The 17,744-nt window shown below is 39.8% G+C and overlaps 1 protein-coding gene across 2 annotated transcripts in view; it reads left to right on the top strand.

Annotated features, from left to right (window-relative positions):
• The window catches only part of LOC119901196, a 159,990-nt gene extending 144,014 nt beyond the window's left edge, over positions 1-15,976 (top strand). For both annotated transcript variants that reach the window (XM_038716749.1, XM_038716751.1), the window contains 2 exons: positions 8,837-9,042; positions 15,001-15,976. In XM_038716749.1, coding sequence (XP_038572677.1) covers positions 8,837-9,042; positions 15,001-15,202 — 408 coding nt within the window. In that variant the 3' untranslated portion in view covers positions 15,203-15,976. The remainder of the gene's footprint in view (positions 1-8,836; positions 9,043-15,000) is intronic.
• Positions 15,977-17,744: the final 1,768 nt, after the last annotated feature.

Here is a 17,744-nt window from a genome sequence, read left to right as displayed (position 1 = left end):
TCATAAAATTAGAGAGGAAGGACATCATGTAGCATTTTAACATCACAGCAGTCTTATCCTAAATTAGATGTGTATTTGTTTGGAATTGGACATTTGACACACCAATGCTGAGGAGGTAAGACAGCCCTCTTGTTCACCCGGTCATCTCCGGCCACTAAGAAGTAGAGGCAGATTAATTAACAGACCTTTGCAGCCAATGAAGACAGGTGGCAATAATCCTGACAAGAGACAGATCTGAAGCCTCTCATACAAAACCAATTTCAACTGCACTCCATTTTTCAAAAGCTCATCAGGGTGAAGAACGAGAGAGTTGAACCCGTGTGGCTGCAGAATTTGTTTCTCTCTGATTGCCTTGTCAGGATATCTTATCCGATGGCAGATGACCAAAACCCCACCCTTCACAGACAAACTCTCTCTCTCTTTCTCTCTCTCTCTGACACATGCACTGTTTCACACAATGCATTCTCTGTCTCTCCCACTCACATACACCCATGCACATCCTCTCACACTGTCTTACACTTCCCCACAAGGATGCACGCAGCCACAATTGACTATTCGCCAAGTTTCAGTGGGTCAAGCTTTCCATTTACACACAGCACAAATGCAATTTGCAGTGATAACGGCCACATTTACCACTTAAATGTTTTGTTAATATTTGAAACAGATAGAGGTAGACAAAAGCAGGCTCTTCATTTCTACTCACCGGCCTTCAATTTTGCAGGGTGAAATGACAGCTGTGACTGGAGGCTTGACGTAGCTATCTAGAGAATTCAGCTTACATTAGCTCCATGAGTTGATTGGTTTTAAAATGAGAATCATGTAAAAAAAATACATGGTACATACTAAAAGCCTTTGAGGACAGGATTAATCTATGTGTTGCTATGTGTAACACTTGGGTACATGTAAAATCACCCGTATTCAATAAGGAACTAGAGGTAACATTACTACCTACACTCTGACCTATGTGGTATGATCCAGAACTGGCTCCCATACAGTTTGCATTCTAACAAAATAATTAAATGAGATAATGCTAACTCTTGACCTTGGATGTAACACTTCCTAGTGGGTTTTTAGGTTACTATTGTGGGTAGTAAACTAGTTAGCTGGGTATGATCCATTTAGCTTACATTAGAGCAAATAAACACAGTTTAATCCATTCCTTACACTTTTGCTCTTAAGTTTTTGTTTTTCTGTAAGGTTAAAAGAGAGATCGTTTTACATGTTCACATTAAGCATATGCAGGAGTGTGCCCCCCCCCCCCCCCTTTTTCAAAGTAAAAGCTCTTAATTAAACACAACTTAAAGTACTGCTGCAAAGACGTTCTCGTACTTTTATTTTGTAGGCACAATCACTTAAGAGGAAGTGATTATGTTAGTAACTTTTGCTGTGATGACTGAGATCATCGTTTCAGCACCAGTCGCTATAATGTTTGGGGTTTTTCTTGCCGCTTTGGTCAATTCCAATGCCACAAACACTTGTGTTTTCATTTTCAATTTGTCTGTAATTATTCCTTATTTACATTGCATGTTGTTTATTGGTCTAATTCATCAAAAGTGCTTCCTCAAAAACTTTTCTGTTGACTCAAAAATGTGTAAAATAAAAGTGAACAGGAATCATTTGCAGCACAAACTAAATTGTTTCCATAGAGGGCATTGATTTTGACTATTTCTCTTGGTTATTGTCTTAGGTACAATGAGGCAATTTATCTGAACAGAATGGACCTCGCTTGGTTTGCAGCGATACAGTCAGCAGCACATTATAGTAATACTATCCATTGGCAATTAGTACATAATAATGTGCTGCACTTGCATTAATGTGATTGAACATGTTTGCTTTAGGGATATGCATATGTAACATTCTATTCCTTACTTTCCTTTCCACCACTCCAGCTAACCCTCCTCAAGAGAGCCTCAGTGGTCGATGATAGGATCCACCCTGACTGTCCAAACACCGCTTCCTCAGGGACATTAATTTGCAAGTAGTCCCATGAGTGAATCAAAATAGAGAAAGCTCACTGAGCATGAATAGTGGGGAGTGGAAACCACACTACTCTCTTAAAAAAAAGAAAGGGGGGCAGAAAGTATAATGGCAAATTAATTTCCCAGAGATTAATGTACAAGGTAAATATTTTAGTGCAAGTACTTATCTTCTGAAAACTCGGAGGATGGACACCTCCTCACTCCCTTCCCCCTGCCTTGCTCTCCCAGTGTGTGTTGAAACAGCTTAGATGCATAAGGAGTCTAATGAGAGAAGAGATTCCAAGCTGCCTGATGGCTCTCATCAATCACCTTTCTCCTTTGGAGATGTGATGCCAGACGGGGGAAGGGGCCACAGAGGGTCATCAGGGAGGGAAGGAAGGCATCAGGCTTTTAATCTTAATAAGTTAATAGACTTTCTAGTCCGGTCCTGCTAAGTAGAACTTCATCCCTGTTGTTGGCAAACAAGCAGCATGTACACAGGGGACTGTCTCAGGAGCTGCTTGGCATTTCCACATTACACAGTTAATTTATGTTGCAACTTCAATTAGGAGATCTAACTAAAGTTTGTCGATACACCGATAACGGCCAGTTAAAGGTTACTAAGTACTGAGTTTAGGAAAACAAATCGAGATCTCTATTGCAGTAGGTGTTTATGTTATAATGCCAGAAATATGTGGTTGGTAAATATTTTAGCGGCAGTTCTCGCTTATGGAAATGTGTATGATGACGCTAAACCACGCAGGACACAATACTATGATTGATAAAATCCTCAAGCGTGAAACAAGCGCAGATGTTTTGTTGGCATCTGAAGGTGGAATTGGCTGTTGGCTAAACGCCCGCAGTGAATGTCTAATCATAGCTGAGCAACTTAACTGGGTAGCCAACTGTTCCATAAAATACAGATAGGCCCGTAATTGGAAACCAGGGCTATGTTCAGACTGCAGGCCTTAAAGCTCAATTCCGATTTTTTTCCCAGATCCAATTTTTGTGTTTTACAGTTCACATTATAGTTTATTTGTGGCCTATATCAGTGTTCGCAACTTTCTGTCCTTTTCATTATGGTTTCTGGTGTTGTACAACTCATCTGCCCAACTCACTAATGTTTCACTCCCTCTCTCTCTCTATCCCCACTGTGTCCGCACGGACAAATAGCATACACACAACTCAGAAGAGAGCTCGCTGTCCAGTGGATTTCAGTTTGTAAGAAAGGGAATTTGTGAGCAGATGATAGCAAGGTAGAAAAGAGAGAGAGCCACAGGTTTAATTATGGCTTTTGTGAAGCTTTTTCGTACACCACGGCTCCGTCTACAGCAGAACTGTGTCAACAGCTGCTCTAGAGTGAGGTCAAAGTCGCATCAATTCCGATCCGTGTGTCGCATTTAAAAAGATCCGATCTGTATTGGATTTGGACCACATATGAAAGTGGCCCAAATCCAAACTGGAAAAGATCAGATTCTATGTGATTTGACCTGTTCACACTGTTATAAAAACATCAGATCTGAGTCACATATGGGCAAAAATATTGTATTTGGGTCACTTTGGCTTGCAGTCTGAACATAGCCTAAAAGAGGTTCCCCGTATTGAACAGACGTTTTTGTTCCGTGTTTTTTAAAATCATTTCAGTGCAAGTCTATGGGAGAGAAATACTACATGTTAGACTATTTAGACACAGCGATTTGTTTGAGATTGAAGGAAAACCTCCGTGGCTACCGGTACACTGAGTGTCAATGAACATTAATACACGTAAAAATCAAAACACAAAGCTGAAATTAATTATTTTTGTTCATGAAGTCACCAGTCTGTTATTAGGAAACACAACTGTGGATCTGTAGGTAAGTCATGATCTTTTACCAAATTTTTATATTTATTTTATTCTGTCTGTGCAACGCGCCGAGGCTGCTTGAAGCCACACGTTCCGTGTCCTCGCGACTGTAACCTCCACTAACCACAAGAAAACAAAAAGGGGACGAGTGTTACTTTGTGGCTATAACAATTCTGTTGATCTCGTCACCCTTATTCCACAACCCAAACAGAGAATGTGTTTATCAAATTTATTAATTGGTGCACTCACATAAGAATGTAGCACTACCAGAGCACTAAATTTTTGGGGGAATTCATGAGGGAAGCACGTAGAAACAGCTGTTTGTGGCTTGCAGCCCTCTCTCTCTCTCAATGACTGTCCCTTCACTTCCCTGTCATTTCCCTTCTGTCTCTGGATCAGGATAGTATTAACGGTATTTCTTAGGACTGGCATAGTCGGTGCATAGGCACAAGTTCTGGATGACACTAGTTTAGGTTAATGTTCTTTTCTGGGAAGTTTACCTGAGATTTGAAAACACAAAAGCTAAAGCATAAATTTGACCTCTGTGTTTAATATTTTTCTTTATATACTTCCTATTAGCCTGTTAGCTTAGGATAGCAGCATTTTTGCCGAATTTACAGCACTTATATAACCATCAAAAACATATTTCAGAATTTTTTATAGGTTCTCACCATAAAACCAGTCATCTGGAAACATTAAAAAGCCAGCCAGAGATTATTTTTCTACCCAGCTCACAGAATTAACGTTAATTAGCTAGCTAGTTACAACGGATATAATATGCTAGCAACAGCTTTAATTTCATACGGCAAAAGGGATGGTCACTTGCTAAAAATGAGATGTCTGCTTTTGAGGCTTGACATATGTGTCTTTTGCTGCTTTTTTATCTGCTTCTGCCTGAAATCAGGGACACATTGTTAAATTAGAATTTTGAGTGCCACCTCTGACACTGTAAACTGCATCCTAGAATTCAAAGCATAACAGGCATAGCAGAAGTAACAAGGATGAAACTAGATGAAATTAGAAGTTAATTTGACAATGGCGTGCTGTTTCATTCCTTTTCTGTTTTTTGTTTCACCCTAAGCAACATTGTACTTAAACTCTTATGTTACTGTATTATCGTTATATATCAGAGAATGTTATATTGTTATGTCATTGGCAGGTCAGACATGTCTGACCATGACTTTATGAAGATAATATAATATTTGAGCCTTTGTCCCCTTGTACCAGTGTAACAGCTCTGGTTAATTAATTATCTCCATGCTGGACAATGTGTGGTTGTTCGTCTGGAGGGAGAGGGGGTAATGTGGAAAATATGCAGAAAATGTATTTGGGTTGACTGTCTGTCTATTAATAATGATTGTGTTTGGATAAATAGTGCCCTACTTTCACAATCTGTGGATCTAAATATTCCCAATAGGCTGCTTCCCTCCTGTATTGATTGATTGGTATCGTGTTTAAAGGTCATAGTCATAAAACATCAGGATGTAATTAACAAACGTATTGTGTGTTGACTTTTGAAGTTATAGCTTTCCTCTCAATGTAGTGTTTGGATTACCATGTGTTATTTGAATTTAAGATTAGGTCCAGAGGAAATGTTATTTCTGATGAGAGTGTTCCTCACCAAAAAAGAGCAGGAACGTTTTCCAGGCCTGTGATACATATTCTCATCTAGTGTGTCGTTAATTATGATTTCCTTCAAGGAACAGATGGACTATTGTGTCTCCTTTTCCTCTGAACCACTAGCCTCCAAAATACTGAAAACCTGCTTACAAAAAATGCAGTCACGTGGAGCCAAGACACATGTGATGGTCTGGCTACGTATGGTTACTTTATTCTGTTTCTACACAGATAGTTAATCTGGGAATACAATAAACATATTGAGCTGCTTTTAACCTGATTCAACCTGCCTCGGCCTTGATATGACTAAAAGCTGAGGGCCCACTGATGGATGGGACACTAACGGCATCACTTAAATGTTTCTTTTCAGGATTGTCACCCAAATGCGTTCAATTGCTTTCAGTCGTCCAAATCTTAAGGACTGACCACCTCATTTTGTACAATTTTAATAGCTTGTGTTATCAGGTTCCATTTGTAAATAACAAAAGAAAGCCTTCACTGTGTGGCAACACATTCGCTCTCTTATTACCTTGGGAGTTGAGTCTATTCATATTTCCTAAGATTGAAAACATGTGTTTTGGTTTGTGAAGACATTTGTCTGAATGTCTGGGCTTTCTTTGGCAAAAAGGATGGAATAAGCTTACAATTTTTTTTTCTTTCTCTCTAATAGCCTTTGCACCAACAGAAACATAGAATAAACTGGTTTGAATTTTGAAACCAAAAGCAAAAAGATTTATAAATGTTAAAATTTGCTTTTCATTTAAATATGATTAATTTAATAAAATTCTATTTCAAATGTGATAATTTCTGAATTATTAGTTGCCGTGTTCCAAGTGAATTTGAATAGATTTTTTTTACATGAAATGACCTGATGGCGAACCTAATCTATGGCTTGTCAAGAGTAATATTAAAAATCAGCCGGAATGTTTAAAATGGTTTTGTTTAGTAGACCAGATTCATTTGAAAAAGAACCCTATTTACTGACCTTCAATTACTCAAACCCAACTGAACCAACAGAACAGGATGGAATGTAACATGTTAAATACAACACATTAAAAGAATTTACAAATGACTTGTAATTGCAGTAATGTTTATTCTTCTTACCTAATCCTTCCTATGCATTCATAGAGAGAGTTTGTAACACAAAAAGGTGTTTGGTTTTCATTTGGCTTGAGAAGGAAAAATCACCACAAAAGAACCCGATATGAGTGGAAACCACAACCCAGTAATGTCATCAGAGCGACTATAATCAAAGGAGGCAAAAGTTCAGGATCTGAATGCAATGAAATGTATCAGTTCCTTAGAACCTACTGACATAGCTCACTTGTGGAGGAGCAAGCCTAGACAGAAAGGGCTGAGTAATGAAGATGGATGCATTCTGTTATCAGGCAGCCACTTACTGGGGCCTGATGTAACCTTAAACATTGAGGATAGCTCAGTTGCACAAAGAATCTAATTAATGAATAGCAGCCGTGAAAGAGGACAAGGCAAGTGTGCATTTGCAGATGAATTCCAGACACTAATCAAACGCTGTTCGAGTGGTTTGGTTTGTCTCCAGAGCAAGGCGATATTTGGCGAGGATTTAAGGCAGAGTTTACATGCTGGCTTGATGACTGCGTGCGTGCTTCAGTGTTTTATGTATGTGCATTTATATGTTGTTGGGGTTTTTTCTGTTTAACTGTTTCAGTGTTTTATACAGTTTTTGAAGTTCCAAGCCAGAGGTAAAAAAAAGGAGCAGATGTAAAGACAGGTGTGAGGTTGTATTACAACAATAGGGGCCAAATCTGTCCTGCTTTACTCACTGCCACTGTAGCTCACTGTGTATTGATTGTTTTAAGATGGAATCGCACAACACAATTTAAAACCCAATGGCCACTACATTAGTTTGTGTCCAACTGAGCAGGTCACCATATACTGTCAGTGCACATTATTTTGTAATGTTAGGGTTTAGGGGGCAAAACTCTTGCCTTAGACAAGTAGGAAATTATTTAACGAATAAAGTCTGACAAAATCTGGATTCGATCCATGTGATCCATCCTTCACTTGTTTAGAACACAAATCAAACCACATTATGCTATGCCTGTTATTGGCCAACATTAGACATTTATTTGGCCACATCTTTTCACAGCCGGTCGGACATACAGTCGACCAATCAGAGCTTTGTGGGCAGGATTAAGAAATGGTTATGTCATCTTTCTAAATAGCTAGCTACCTACTGTAAAAATGAACATCAGAAAGTAATCACAACATGCCTAGTAGTGTTGTAGTCAAGACCGCCCAAACCGAGAAAAAGTCAAGACGAAGACCAGAGTTTATCAAGACTGAGACAAGACCAAGACTTTTAGAGGCTGAGATCAGTCGAGACCAAGACCGAGGGAGGGCGAGACCAGTTCCCTGCATTGCATGGCACGCAATAAAATGTGGAACGAGATCATAGGTAGTTCTCAAAGTGATCTGAAAGATCGACATTCCCATTAAAACACCCACATACAAACACTAAGAGCTGAACGTCAACGTAAGCATCGCAGGTAGGGGTGACAGTCGTTAACGGTAACAACATGTTTTAGGGTTATTCGTTGCATTTGAAGCAATATATTTTACTTCCAATCAAAGTTAGGATATTAAGAAATCAGACAATGCAAGAGCAATTTATTGATATTCCTAAAATTATGGTCTTGCCTGGTCTTGAAATAAAATCCTGAGTCCTCAATATCCGAGACCGAGACAAGACCGAGTACAAAGGCGGTTGAGTCCGAGACGAGACCAAGACCATCAAAAAGTGGTCTCGAGTACTACAACACTAATGCCTAGATGAGACTGACACAGCCATAAAGGTTCGTCAACTCCGAAATAATTGTCATGAAAAACTTCAAATTAACTGATTCTAGCAACCCCTTCCACACCTTCCATCTTTTTTGAAAATGATGTCGGTGGGGCAGATACTGCAAAATAAAACAAAACAACCTCCCGTCCTAACACGACTTCAGCTAACAACATGATGTCAGGCTAAATAAAGGCAATGGTCTGCAGCCATGCTAGGAGCTCTGTGAGGCTGTGCTTGGACACAGCTGTGATCTGAACTAATGCTCAGAATGACAATGTTAAAATGCAGATATTTGTCAAGTAATGTTTACCATCTTAGTTGATCTTGTCAGATGAAAAGTATGTTCCTAAAATTCTTCCTAAAAGGGATACATGTAGACGATTGGCAACCCAATAGTTGTTGGGATATTCCAATCTGGACCAAAGTGGAGGACCAAGTGGTCGACAATGCCATCCAGAGAGCATGGTTAAAAACTCTCTATAGTGTTTGTGGCTTTAGATCTTTATTATTGTCTAAGAGTGAGTAGTGAGTAGACTCAACAGTGTGATTGTGTGGTGATGTCATGAAACTTGCTTTCTTCTTTCTCCTTCCCAGTACCAACTCCAGTGGACTTCCCCATGGCGGTCGGTGAGCCTCCAGTGGCAGACATGGCTGGTGCTGATCACTGCGTTTGTTTTGGTGGGTCTGGTGCCTTATGTTGTTTACTGCATGATGACCGCCTTCACCAACCCGCCTCCTCCCACCACCTTTAAAGTGGCAGCAGCCTCTTTTGGTCTGCTGTCAGAGATCCTGTTGATCAAGTGAGTGTTTTATTTTTATTTATTAACCTTCATATCTGTTAACTTTTTAGTTTTTAATGTGCTCTTGGTGTGAACTTTGGATAATATGCCAAACACTGTCAGAATATTAATCATTAAAATAATAATTATGGTCTTTTCGGTCTTGTTGTCTCGTCTTCGACGTGTTTTCATCTGCCAAATACAAACAGTATTTTCAAGCAACATGTCATTTTTATGTGGGTTTCAAAACAAGAAGCGCAAGTGTCCGTGTCATCCAAATAATCATCTCTGAAAACATGCTGTTGTCCGACCCAAAACAGCCCCCCACCACTCTTGTTTTCACTTAGTCTTCTTTCCCATTTTGATATTGCTAATTGGAATCATGCCTGCGGTACTGTAAACCATTAGTAAATGAACAGTCTGTTTTTATCAACATCGAGCTTGTAAATAATGCATCAGATTCCTGGCATAAACAATACCTACTCTGTGATTAGAAAGCAACATATGGCGGATACCGTAATCAGATTACAAATACAGGTTATGTAATTGCTTAAAGCAGTAACTCAGTCAGGCTGCAAATAAAAAAAGTACTTGCTGGATTACTTAGAATTATGTTTGAAAAATAATGAATAGATAAATAATAATCCTAACTTTGAGAATGAAACCACATTTTTATGTGACTAAACTGCTTTTGTTGCCAGTAGCAAAATGAAACTTTGTTTCTTCATCTGTCCCTCCTCCAGTATTTGTCTTAACTAAAATAAGAGAGGCTGTTTGTAATTAACTCAACAAGGCTCGTAACTTTTTTTCCCCCCATTAACCGCCTTTGCAAGGAATGTGGCTAGTGAACTGGTAATTAATAAATATGGTTGCGCTGGTAATGTGCTTCTGCATCATTATGTTGTTGAAGCCCTTATCCATGCTAGTAATGAGCTGTAATTTTATGACAGGAAATTGGTTTGTTTACAACACTTTCAGCAGCTTCAGACGAGCTACGTTCTTGGCAGATCTCGGCTGCAGGTATTTGCTCATTGTTTGAGTTGAAAGAGGTTCAAAAATGTTGTCATGCTAACAGTTATACTGTTAAAATGCTACTACTTTGTTAATGTGCATGAATCATTCAAAATAACGTGGCATTACATATTTATGTTGTTTTGAAGCTTCAAAGCCCAAATCTTAAAAAAAACAAACACAGATCCTCATATTGTGGGTACTGTATGTTATATGGAACAGAAACAATCATTACATTCGTTGGATATATATCTGCTTAACATGCGGCCTAATACATTAGAGGTATCCCACTACACTAATCACGTTTCCTGTCCACTGTTGCTTACATTATTACTGGTACAATAGGAAGGTTGGTGGGTGCCCTTATTAGGATCAGTGGGCCTCATAGACCCGTGCCCCATAGTGCTTGTACTGCCTGGGATGTGCCAGCCTCCTGCTGCCCCCTGTCAGGGTGCATCTCAGTAACTCTTCACCCTGAGGGTGGAAGTCCTTGTAAGGAGCAAACCCCCTCGTCTCTCACCCACCACATGGTGTGGTGGTAGTCTTTGCAACAGGAATGAGACAAAGACAAACAAGTAAACAGTTCAGAATGACCTTTTATTGTGTTGGATCCATGTTGTGTACTCGTGTTCATTTACAGTGATTCGTGATGAAATGGTAACATGCAATAATGCCAGTCTATTGGCAGGGGGGCTAAAGCAGTTTGCAACCCTCCTAACTGAGCCTCTGGGTCTCTGTTATCTGTTGTCAGTTGCCATGGCTGCACAACTTCAGATGTAGGTTTAGTTTCCTACAAAGCAATTTAATTGTCAAATTTTGTCATTATAGGCCAGTTCTGAATACTATACTGAATACTACTAACATAAAGGGAAGTCATTTTCTTTATTAGTGCCATGTTTTTTATCTTGCTCTTCTGTTCCTTAAATCTTAAAGGATAAGATTACCAATATTTTATATATTTTGTATTGTCAACAAATCCTGCAAGTGTTGCCTGATATATCTTCTTACTCTGAGCCATAGAGATCCATTGTTGAAAACACATCAATGAGCCACACTGTTGCTCTGGCTGACATCCTTCTTTAGTACCTTGAAACACACACACTGTAGTTTATTTTCATTCAATCTCACACTGGGTGCGAATTATACAATGACAACTTTTTTACCAGTTCATAGAGGAAACCCAGTACAGCCCAGGTACATGTGACAGTGAACTAAAATCTTACAATGCTTACAATATCCTCGCTTATTTAACTAATGTCATCAGTCTGTAGATGATAAATCAAATTTATTCCACCAGTTGATGGGTGCCCCATACCAGACAACAGCTTTTGTAGTCAGAGGTCACCAAGTATTCTAGAGCAAATAAACACACAACAGCAGACCATCAAAACGCTCAAACACAGACCCACACAATGCTGAACCACAACCAAAGACACAACCATAAAATACAGGCTGCATTATCATCTCTAATTCCTAATTCTTATCGTTTCAAGTTGTAAGTTTCAACATACTCTTTTTAGCAAATTTCTCTCATGCTGACTGTGAATACAATGTAATCTGTGTTCAATAAAGCAGTAGTCATACACTGTTGGGTAATTGGGAATTGTTTGATCTGTTGGGTGGGGGCGGCTGTGGCTCAGGAGTTAGAGCGGGTTGGCCGTTAATTGGAACGTCGGCGGTTCAATCCCTGGCACCCCCTGGTTGCATGTCGAAGTGTCCTTGGGCAAGATACTGAACCCCGAATTGCCCCTGGAGGCTGTTCTGCCAGTGTGTGAATGTTAGTTTCCATTTGAGCACTTAGGCTCAGTGTATGTGAAATAAATGAAACTCTTAAGGTAGGAAAGTTAAGTGTATTAAAGCTGCTAGATAGCTAAGTACTGACATTAACTTACGGTGTCTCCACCAGCGTGTGGTGCACTGAACTGGAGCAGCTGCCGCTGCGAATGATGTGGGCAGACAAGACATTAAACTAATGTCTGAAATTGTATTTCAAGATTCTTGAATATAAGGCATGAATATGAGAAATATATTGTAATATTTACAAATGCAGGTAAGAAAGACCCCCCTGAACTGTTGTTTTTGCCTCTTTTGAGGGCGTCCAAGCCTTAATTAGGGGGGTCAGACCCCCCCAATCCCCCCCGTAATTCGAACCATGATCTCACATACACTTTCCTGCTGCTGTAAATACTCACTAAAGAGCACCAAAGATGTGTTAATCCACAGCGGAAAACAGTCCCTAAGTCCTGTTTGAAAAATGTTTGCTAAAAACTACAGGGCCCAGCTGTTTTAGGAAATTATTAAGCCTTTTTAGAAATAAAACTATTAACTCGTCACCCATTTTTAACATTAGACCAATCATTAATGGTAATTAGTAGTGTTTCTGTTCAGTTTCCTGCCTTTTGTCTAAGGAAAAAAGTTATCCTGCTATTATAAAGACATTTTGTCATTAGACAGTACAAGCAGGAAAAGAGAGTATAGCAGCTTAGGGTTCAAGTGCTAAAAGCTACAAATTCATGTAAATGGAGACCCACTGAATTATGTCCAGGTTTAACACTCTCATTTGTTCTTCCTCTACTTAAGAACTTCCTCAATTAATAGGTCTCATTTCAAACTAAGTCCATTGCACTCTGGCTTCCTTTCCACATTTTGAAAATCCACAATAATATTTTTTTTGCCCACCCACTCGCGCTGCAGGTCTGTTATTGGACACATTCACAAAGTCACAGGACATTTGTCAGGGTTGAACTGCCTTTCAGAAGGCTGTCACACAATATGCACCCTCTCCTTCTTTTACTGTCATGGCGAGAGTTGGGGCGCAGAGACAGTGCCCTGACCATGCAGCTCTGCACTGTGAATTTTTATATGCCATTGCCTGGAGGTTAGAAACTCTCATTATGCCGTGTTAGATTTATTAAAATAGATTATGGAAATGTTAATTAAGTCATTAATTACATTATTTAAGCAGCATTGACAGATAAGGGAGTGTGTGTGTGTGTGTGTGTGTGTGTGTGTGTGTGTGTGTGTGTGTGTGTGTGTGAGGGGGGTGTTGAGCTCCCTGGGTGGTTTAAAAGGATGTGATTGGTGACAAGGGACACTGTGGAGATGGCGTCTAACCGCTAGCGCTGACATGATACAAAGTGGCCTACACTGCTCTCTCACCTCACGCTACTGTCTACAGCAGTTTGCAGAGCTGCCTCAGGACGAGAAGCTCATCGCCCTTTTGCAGATATAAGTGTACACAAGGGTATAAGTGTGCTTTTTTTTTTATGTCGCCACTACACGTAAGTTAAGAGTATTTGGGGATGGAGAGAGCACAGTGCTTAAAGTGTACACATTTGCGTTCTGCCTTACGTTGTCCTCTGTTTGAGCATTTGGACGAAGCATTTGCTGTGACATTTTACGCAAAGGCCTCAAACCATATTTCCAATCTGTTCCAAAGGAAAACACAACGGCCCAAATGTAAGATAAATTACCCAGGAGTTGATACTATGGACTCTCTTATCTGTTGACAGTTTAGTTACCACGAAGCACAGGAAATGTGTTTTCCAATTCTCTGAGAATTGAGCTTTTCTTTGTCCCATCAAACCTATATTAAGGGAGGGAAAATTGCTCTGATCACACTTGATAAGAACAAATGATAGATGTTGTAAACAAGCAGAGCATGCTTCAATTGTGATCTGAGGCATTGATTTGCCTCAGCAGCCAATTACTTTGTGGACTGAGCTTATGCATCCAGTCAATCTGCTGGGCGAGGGATTTTTTGCTTGCTGTCCAGTGTATTACTTTGTACCAAACGGTTCTGTTGAATTAAAATTTATTATTAACGGTTATAGTTTGAAAAGTACAGGTGGAAATAATGAGCATCAGTCTTGATTCCTCAGGTCCTCCATCAGGTTGCCAGGCAGTACTAGAAGGTGGATGTCTTGATATTAAGTGGCTGCTGATTGTAGGAAATGATACGGTATGAGGCTGTCCGACCACCTCGGAGTCAAGCTATCATGATTAGCTCCTACATCAGTCACATGAACCCTGTGATAACTAACTCATTACTGTGATACTTAGTATGCACCAACATGAAAAATCACATGATAGCACTTAGCCTCCACACAAGACTGTGTGATAGCAGCTGAGTACACTGTGAGAGAACAAAGCACTGCACTATGCCTTTTGGAAGGTCTGGATGTTTATTACAGTTTTATCTGTTGCTTTATATGTGATGGTGTTTTAGGCAAATAAAACCTACAGTATACCGTAGATTTTTCAGAACAAAATTACATCTTAAACACTGCCCACGGCGTGTCTAGGTGGAGGTACTTGTAACCTCTCGGCCATTACAAGGTAGTTTATTTCTCATTATACACACACAAGGTAGTATAACGAAAAGAAAGTTTGCATTCCCTTCATTCCCAACACACACGGAACTGAACAGATAACTAAATGTGTATTAAAGTATGGTAACATAAAAAATAAAATGAAAAAAAACAATGTATACAGTTATTGAAATACATATATACTTACACGTATAGTCTACACCCAGAACATTATGCAGTGCATTAACCAGACAGTGATATGCTATAACAACCATGTCTCCGAGGAATACATTCATTTATACAACTATTTCATTTAACATGTTCACTGTCAACATATTTCATTATTAACATTGTTATAGGTTACTTCTTAAGTGGTTCAGTTGAGAGTACATCCACATTGATCTCCTCCCTATTACTTCTCTGCAATAGGAAAGTCATGCATCTTAGAATTAGAAAGAATGTTGCAAGTGAATGTAATTGAGGATATTGAGCACAAATTATGTTTCCCCCAAAACCTATTAGGGCAAAGGAGAAACTACTTATTTGGGAAGAGTCAAAGTGTGAATGTAGCTAATTGGGATAAGGGATGAAGCAGTCAAACCTTGAGTCCCTGAGTCAGTTCTCACCTAATGTTTATAACTTGATGGTGTTTCCTCAGGTGTGTGTCCAGCTACCTCAGCAGTCGTTACCGGCAGGCTGAGAAGAGCTCCTTCACAATCAAGGCCAGAGGCTTTAAAGAGGACAGAACGAGCCCGGGCTGCTGGGATCGGTCTGAGGCCGCTTCATCAGCAGCCTCGCCCAGTCAAGTGGAGGAAAGAAAAGCGGATGTGTTGACGAGTGGACGTCTCATCCTTTACTGAACCACTAACAGAAAGAGTTTACAGAACACAGGGTGAGAGTGAATCCGTTGGGTATGAGATAATTCTAACAGCCATTTAAGATCAGTGTGGCATTTATGAGATTTTACACTTTAAAACCTGTTTTTGAGACGTCAAATATTCTTTTTTTCCTCTGTGTTAAACCCCGGCACTCTCACTTTATCCTGTGGATATATTCTCGCATATTACAAATTGATCATAAGGAGGCTGATGCACGCAGCTTGCTTGTGTTCAGGCTCAGAGAAAAAAAAAAAGAGCCTGAAATCACTCTCGTTCCTTAATGATGTCCACACAGAGACAATGGGGCGCCGCTCTGATTAGTGTCACCTGTCCTTGTGCATCTCATCAGCTCCATTATGGCTCCGTCTCCCATGCTTCTTTTGCTAATTGAATAGCCTGTGAAGTGGTGACGGGGACGGGGGCGAGAGAGGCGTCTGTCCCGCTGCTGCTTCAGAAATGAGAGTAAAGCTTCCCAGTGAGACACTACTGTCGTTCTTTAAACATAAACCATCATCAAACAGATAGAAGAAGTGTTAAGTAGCCCTCATGTTATATTACCATCATCTCTTACGGATTGTGTTAATATATAACTGCTCATCTGCTATATGTTTGAGCAGGATACAATGCCACACGATACACATTTCCTGTTTGTTTGATGCATACTACATGAGTTTAAGGAACTGGAAGATTTGGTGTAAGTATAATGCTGGCATTATTCTATATTTTTTGTACTGTCAATAAATCCGATGAAAAGATGATGATGTTAGATTAATTCCTGGGGCACGGCTCTGCTGCTGACCCTGTGCTCACCTTCCATTTGTTTGAGTTTGTATATGTTCTTGTTTTATGGGGATTAACGTACAGGGATCAACTTTCACCCACAGAGTCACAATGAACTGGAAACGCTCGTTGGACAACTCAGCATGACTTCCTGGTATACATGCATGTGCTCTAAGCTCACATGCCTGTGATTTTTGGGCCTTAATTTTGCCGTTGGACAGCGGTGAATTAAGAAACATAAGACAACCAAAGAGAAGAACGAAACGAGGGGTCCAGAGGAGGCATGAGAGAATGGCTACAAAGCCCCGGCTGCAGATTCCCTTTACATAGATCGTAGATCAGCAAAATCACTTGGAAGCGTGCTGTGTATCTTTGTGGAGAATAACAGAGAAAGACAGTTCCGCAAGTTTTAACCGTCTCTTTTAGACCCTTCTATCTTCCACGAGTGTTTTGGTCAAATCACTCTTATTCTCACTTATGTGTCTGGTCTAAATAATGATGCTGCAGCAGAGAGGCTAGTGCAGAGTTACAATGATGCCCTCCCTCGCTCTGCAGATCAGCATGCTTTTGTTCTTGGAGATGTGGAGATGGAAATGTGATTTATCTTGGTATTTATATGGACTCCATGCCAATGTATGGACTGTCACACTCATGAGCTTTGCTTTGGGAACACTTCCAGATGTCTATTACACTGCAGACCACCCCATGGGAGATCGCACCTCAGTGCTGCTCAAGCATAAGGTACTAGTGAAACAAGTGTATCCTGTCACTAAAGTAGTACAATTGTGGTGTAAGGAATGTAAAGGTACTGAGGGACTAGAGAGTCTGGAGGACACCGTGTGGGACCTTTTCTTCTATCTTGCATGAAATCACAGACACTGTTTCCGCTTACATTTACTTGTGTGAGGATAATGTGTCTGAGACAAAAAGTCTTGGGTATCAAAAGAACTGAAGGCATGTCGTAATGAAAAGGAAATAGCCTTTTGCATGTGGTGACACTGAATTATTGTCTGAGAAGAGGAGACAACTTAGAGGAAAGATCTTTGAAGCTAAAATAGATTACAAGATTGAAATTAAATTTTCAACAGGTGTCATAAGACACGCATGGAAAGACTTAAATGCAGTAATGGGGAGGACCAGAAACAGGGAAGAATGCTCTGTCAGTAACAGCCAGCCCTTTGCTAATGAGTTAAATGTTTTTACATTAGATTTGACTGTGTAGATGACAGCATGGAACGTGACAGACTTAGCAGCATCCCCCCAGTTAAAAGGAGTCTTTACAGGGTTATACTATTCTAATACTTTTTAAACTCACACACAGTGCTTAAATCATAGAAATTCTCAATCAAAAAGCCAAAAGCAAGAATGCTGAATGACTTTTGACCAATAGCCATCATTAGCTATCTTCCTCTGTGGATGAGTATTTGGCCCAAACACACGCTCTTTAGGCATGGTGCAAGAGTAGCAATATGGAGATCAGTGTTGATAAGACCAAAGAAAGGATCAATTGTGCCAAGCAGGATTTTACAACACCTACATCTCCTTTAAACATGATTAAAGAACATTCTTTCCTACTTTTTGCCATCAGTCTTGTAAGTTATGATAAGATTTTCATTACAAAATTAATGAGCTTGACAATTGTACAATAGAGTCCAATACGTAAGCGATCCAACCATCATCTCCATCATTATGAAAATCACTTATTACATTTGGTTAGTTGTGCGTTATTAGTCAAGTGAGGTCA

This window comes from Micropterus salmoides, unplaced genomic scaffold, assembly GCF_014851395.1.
Source record: "Micropterus salmoides isolate LMB-PRFRI ecotype aquatic unplaced genomic scaffold, ASM1485139v1 Ms_hic_scaffold_13, whole genome shotgun sequence".
Taxonomy (NCBI): Eukaryota; Metazoa; Chordata; class Actinopteri; order Centrarchiformes; family Centrarchidae; genus Micropterus; species Micropterus salmoides.
Note: the sequence above shows the minus strand (reverse complement) of the source record. Positions and strands in the feature narration are given on the sequence as shown.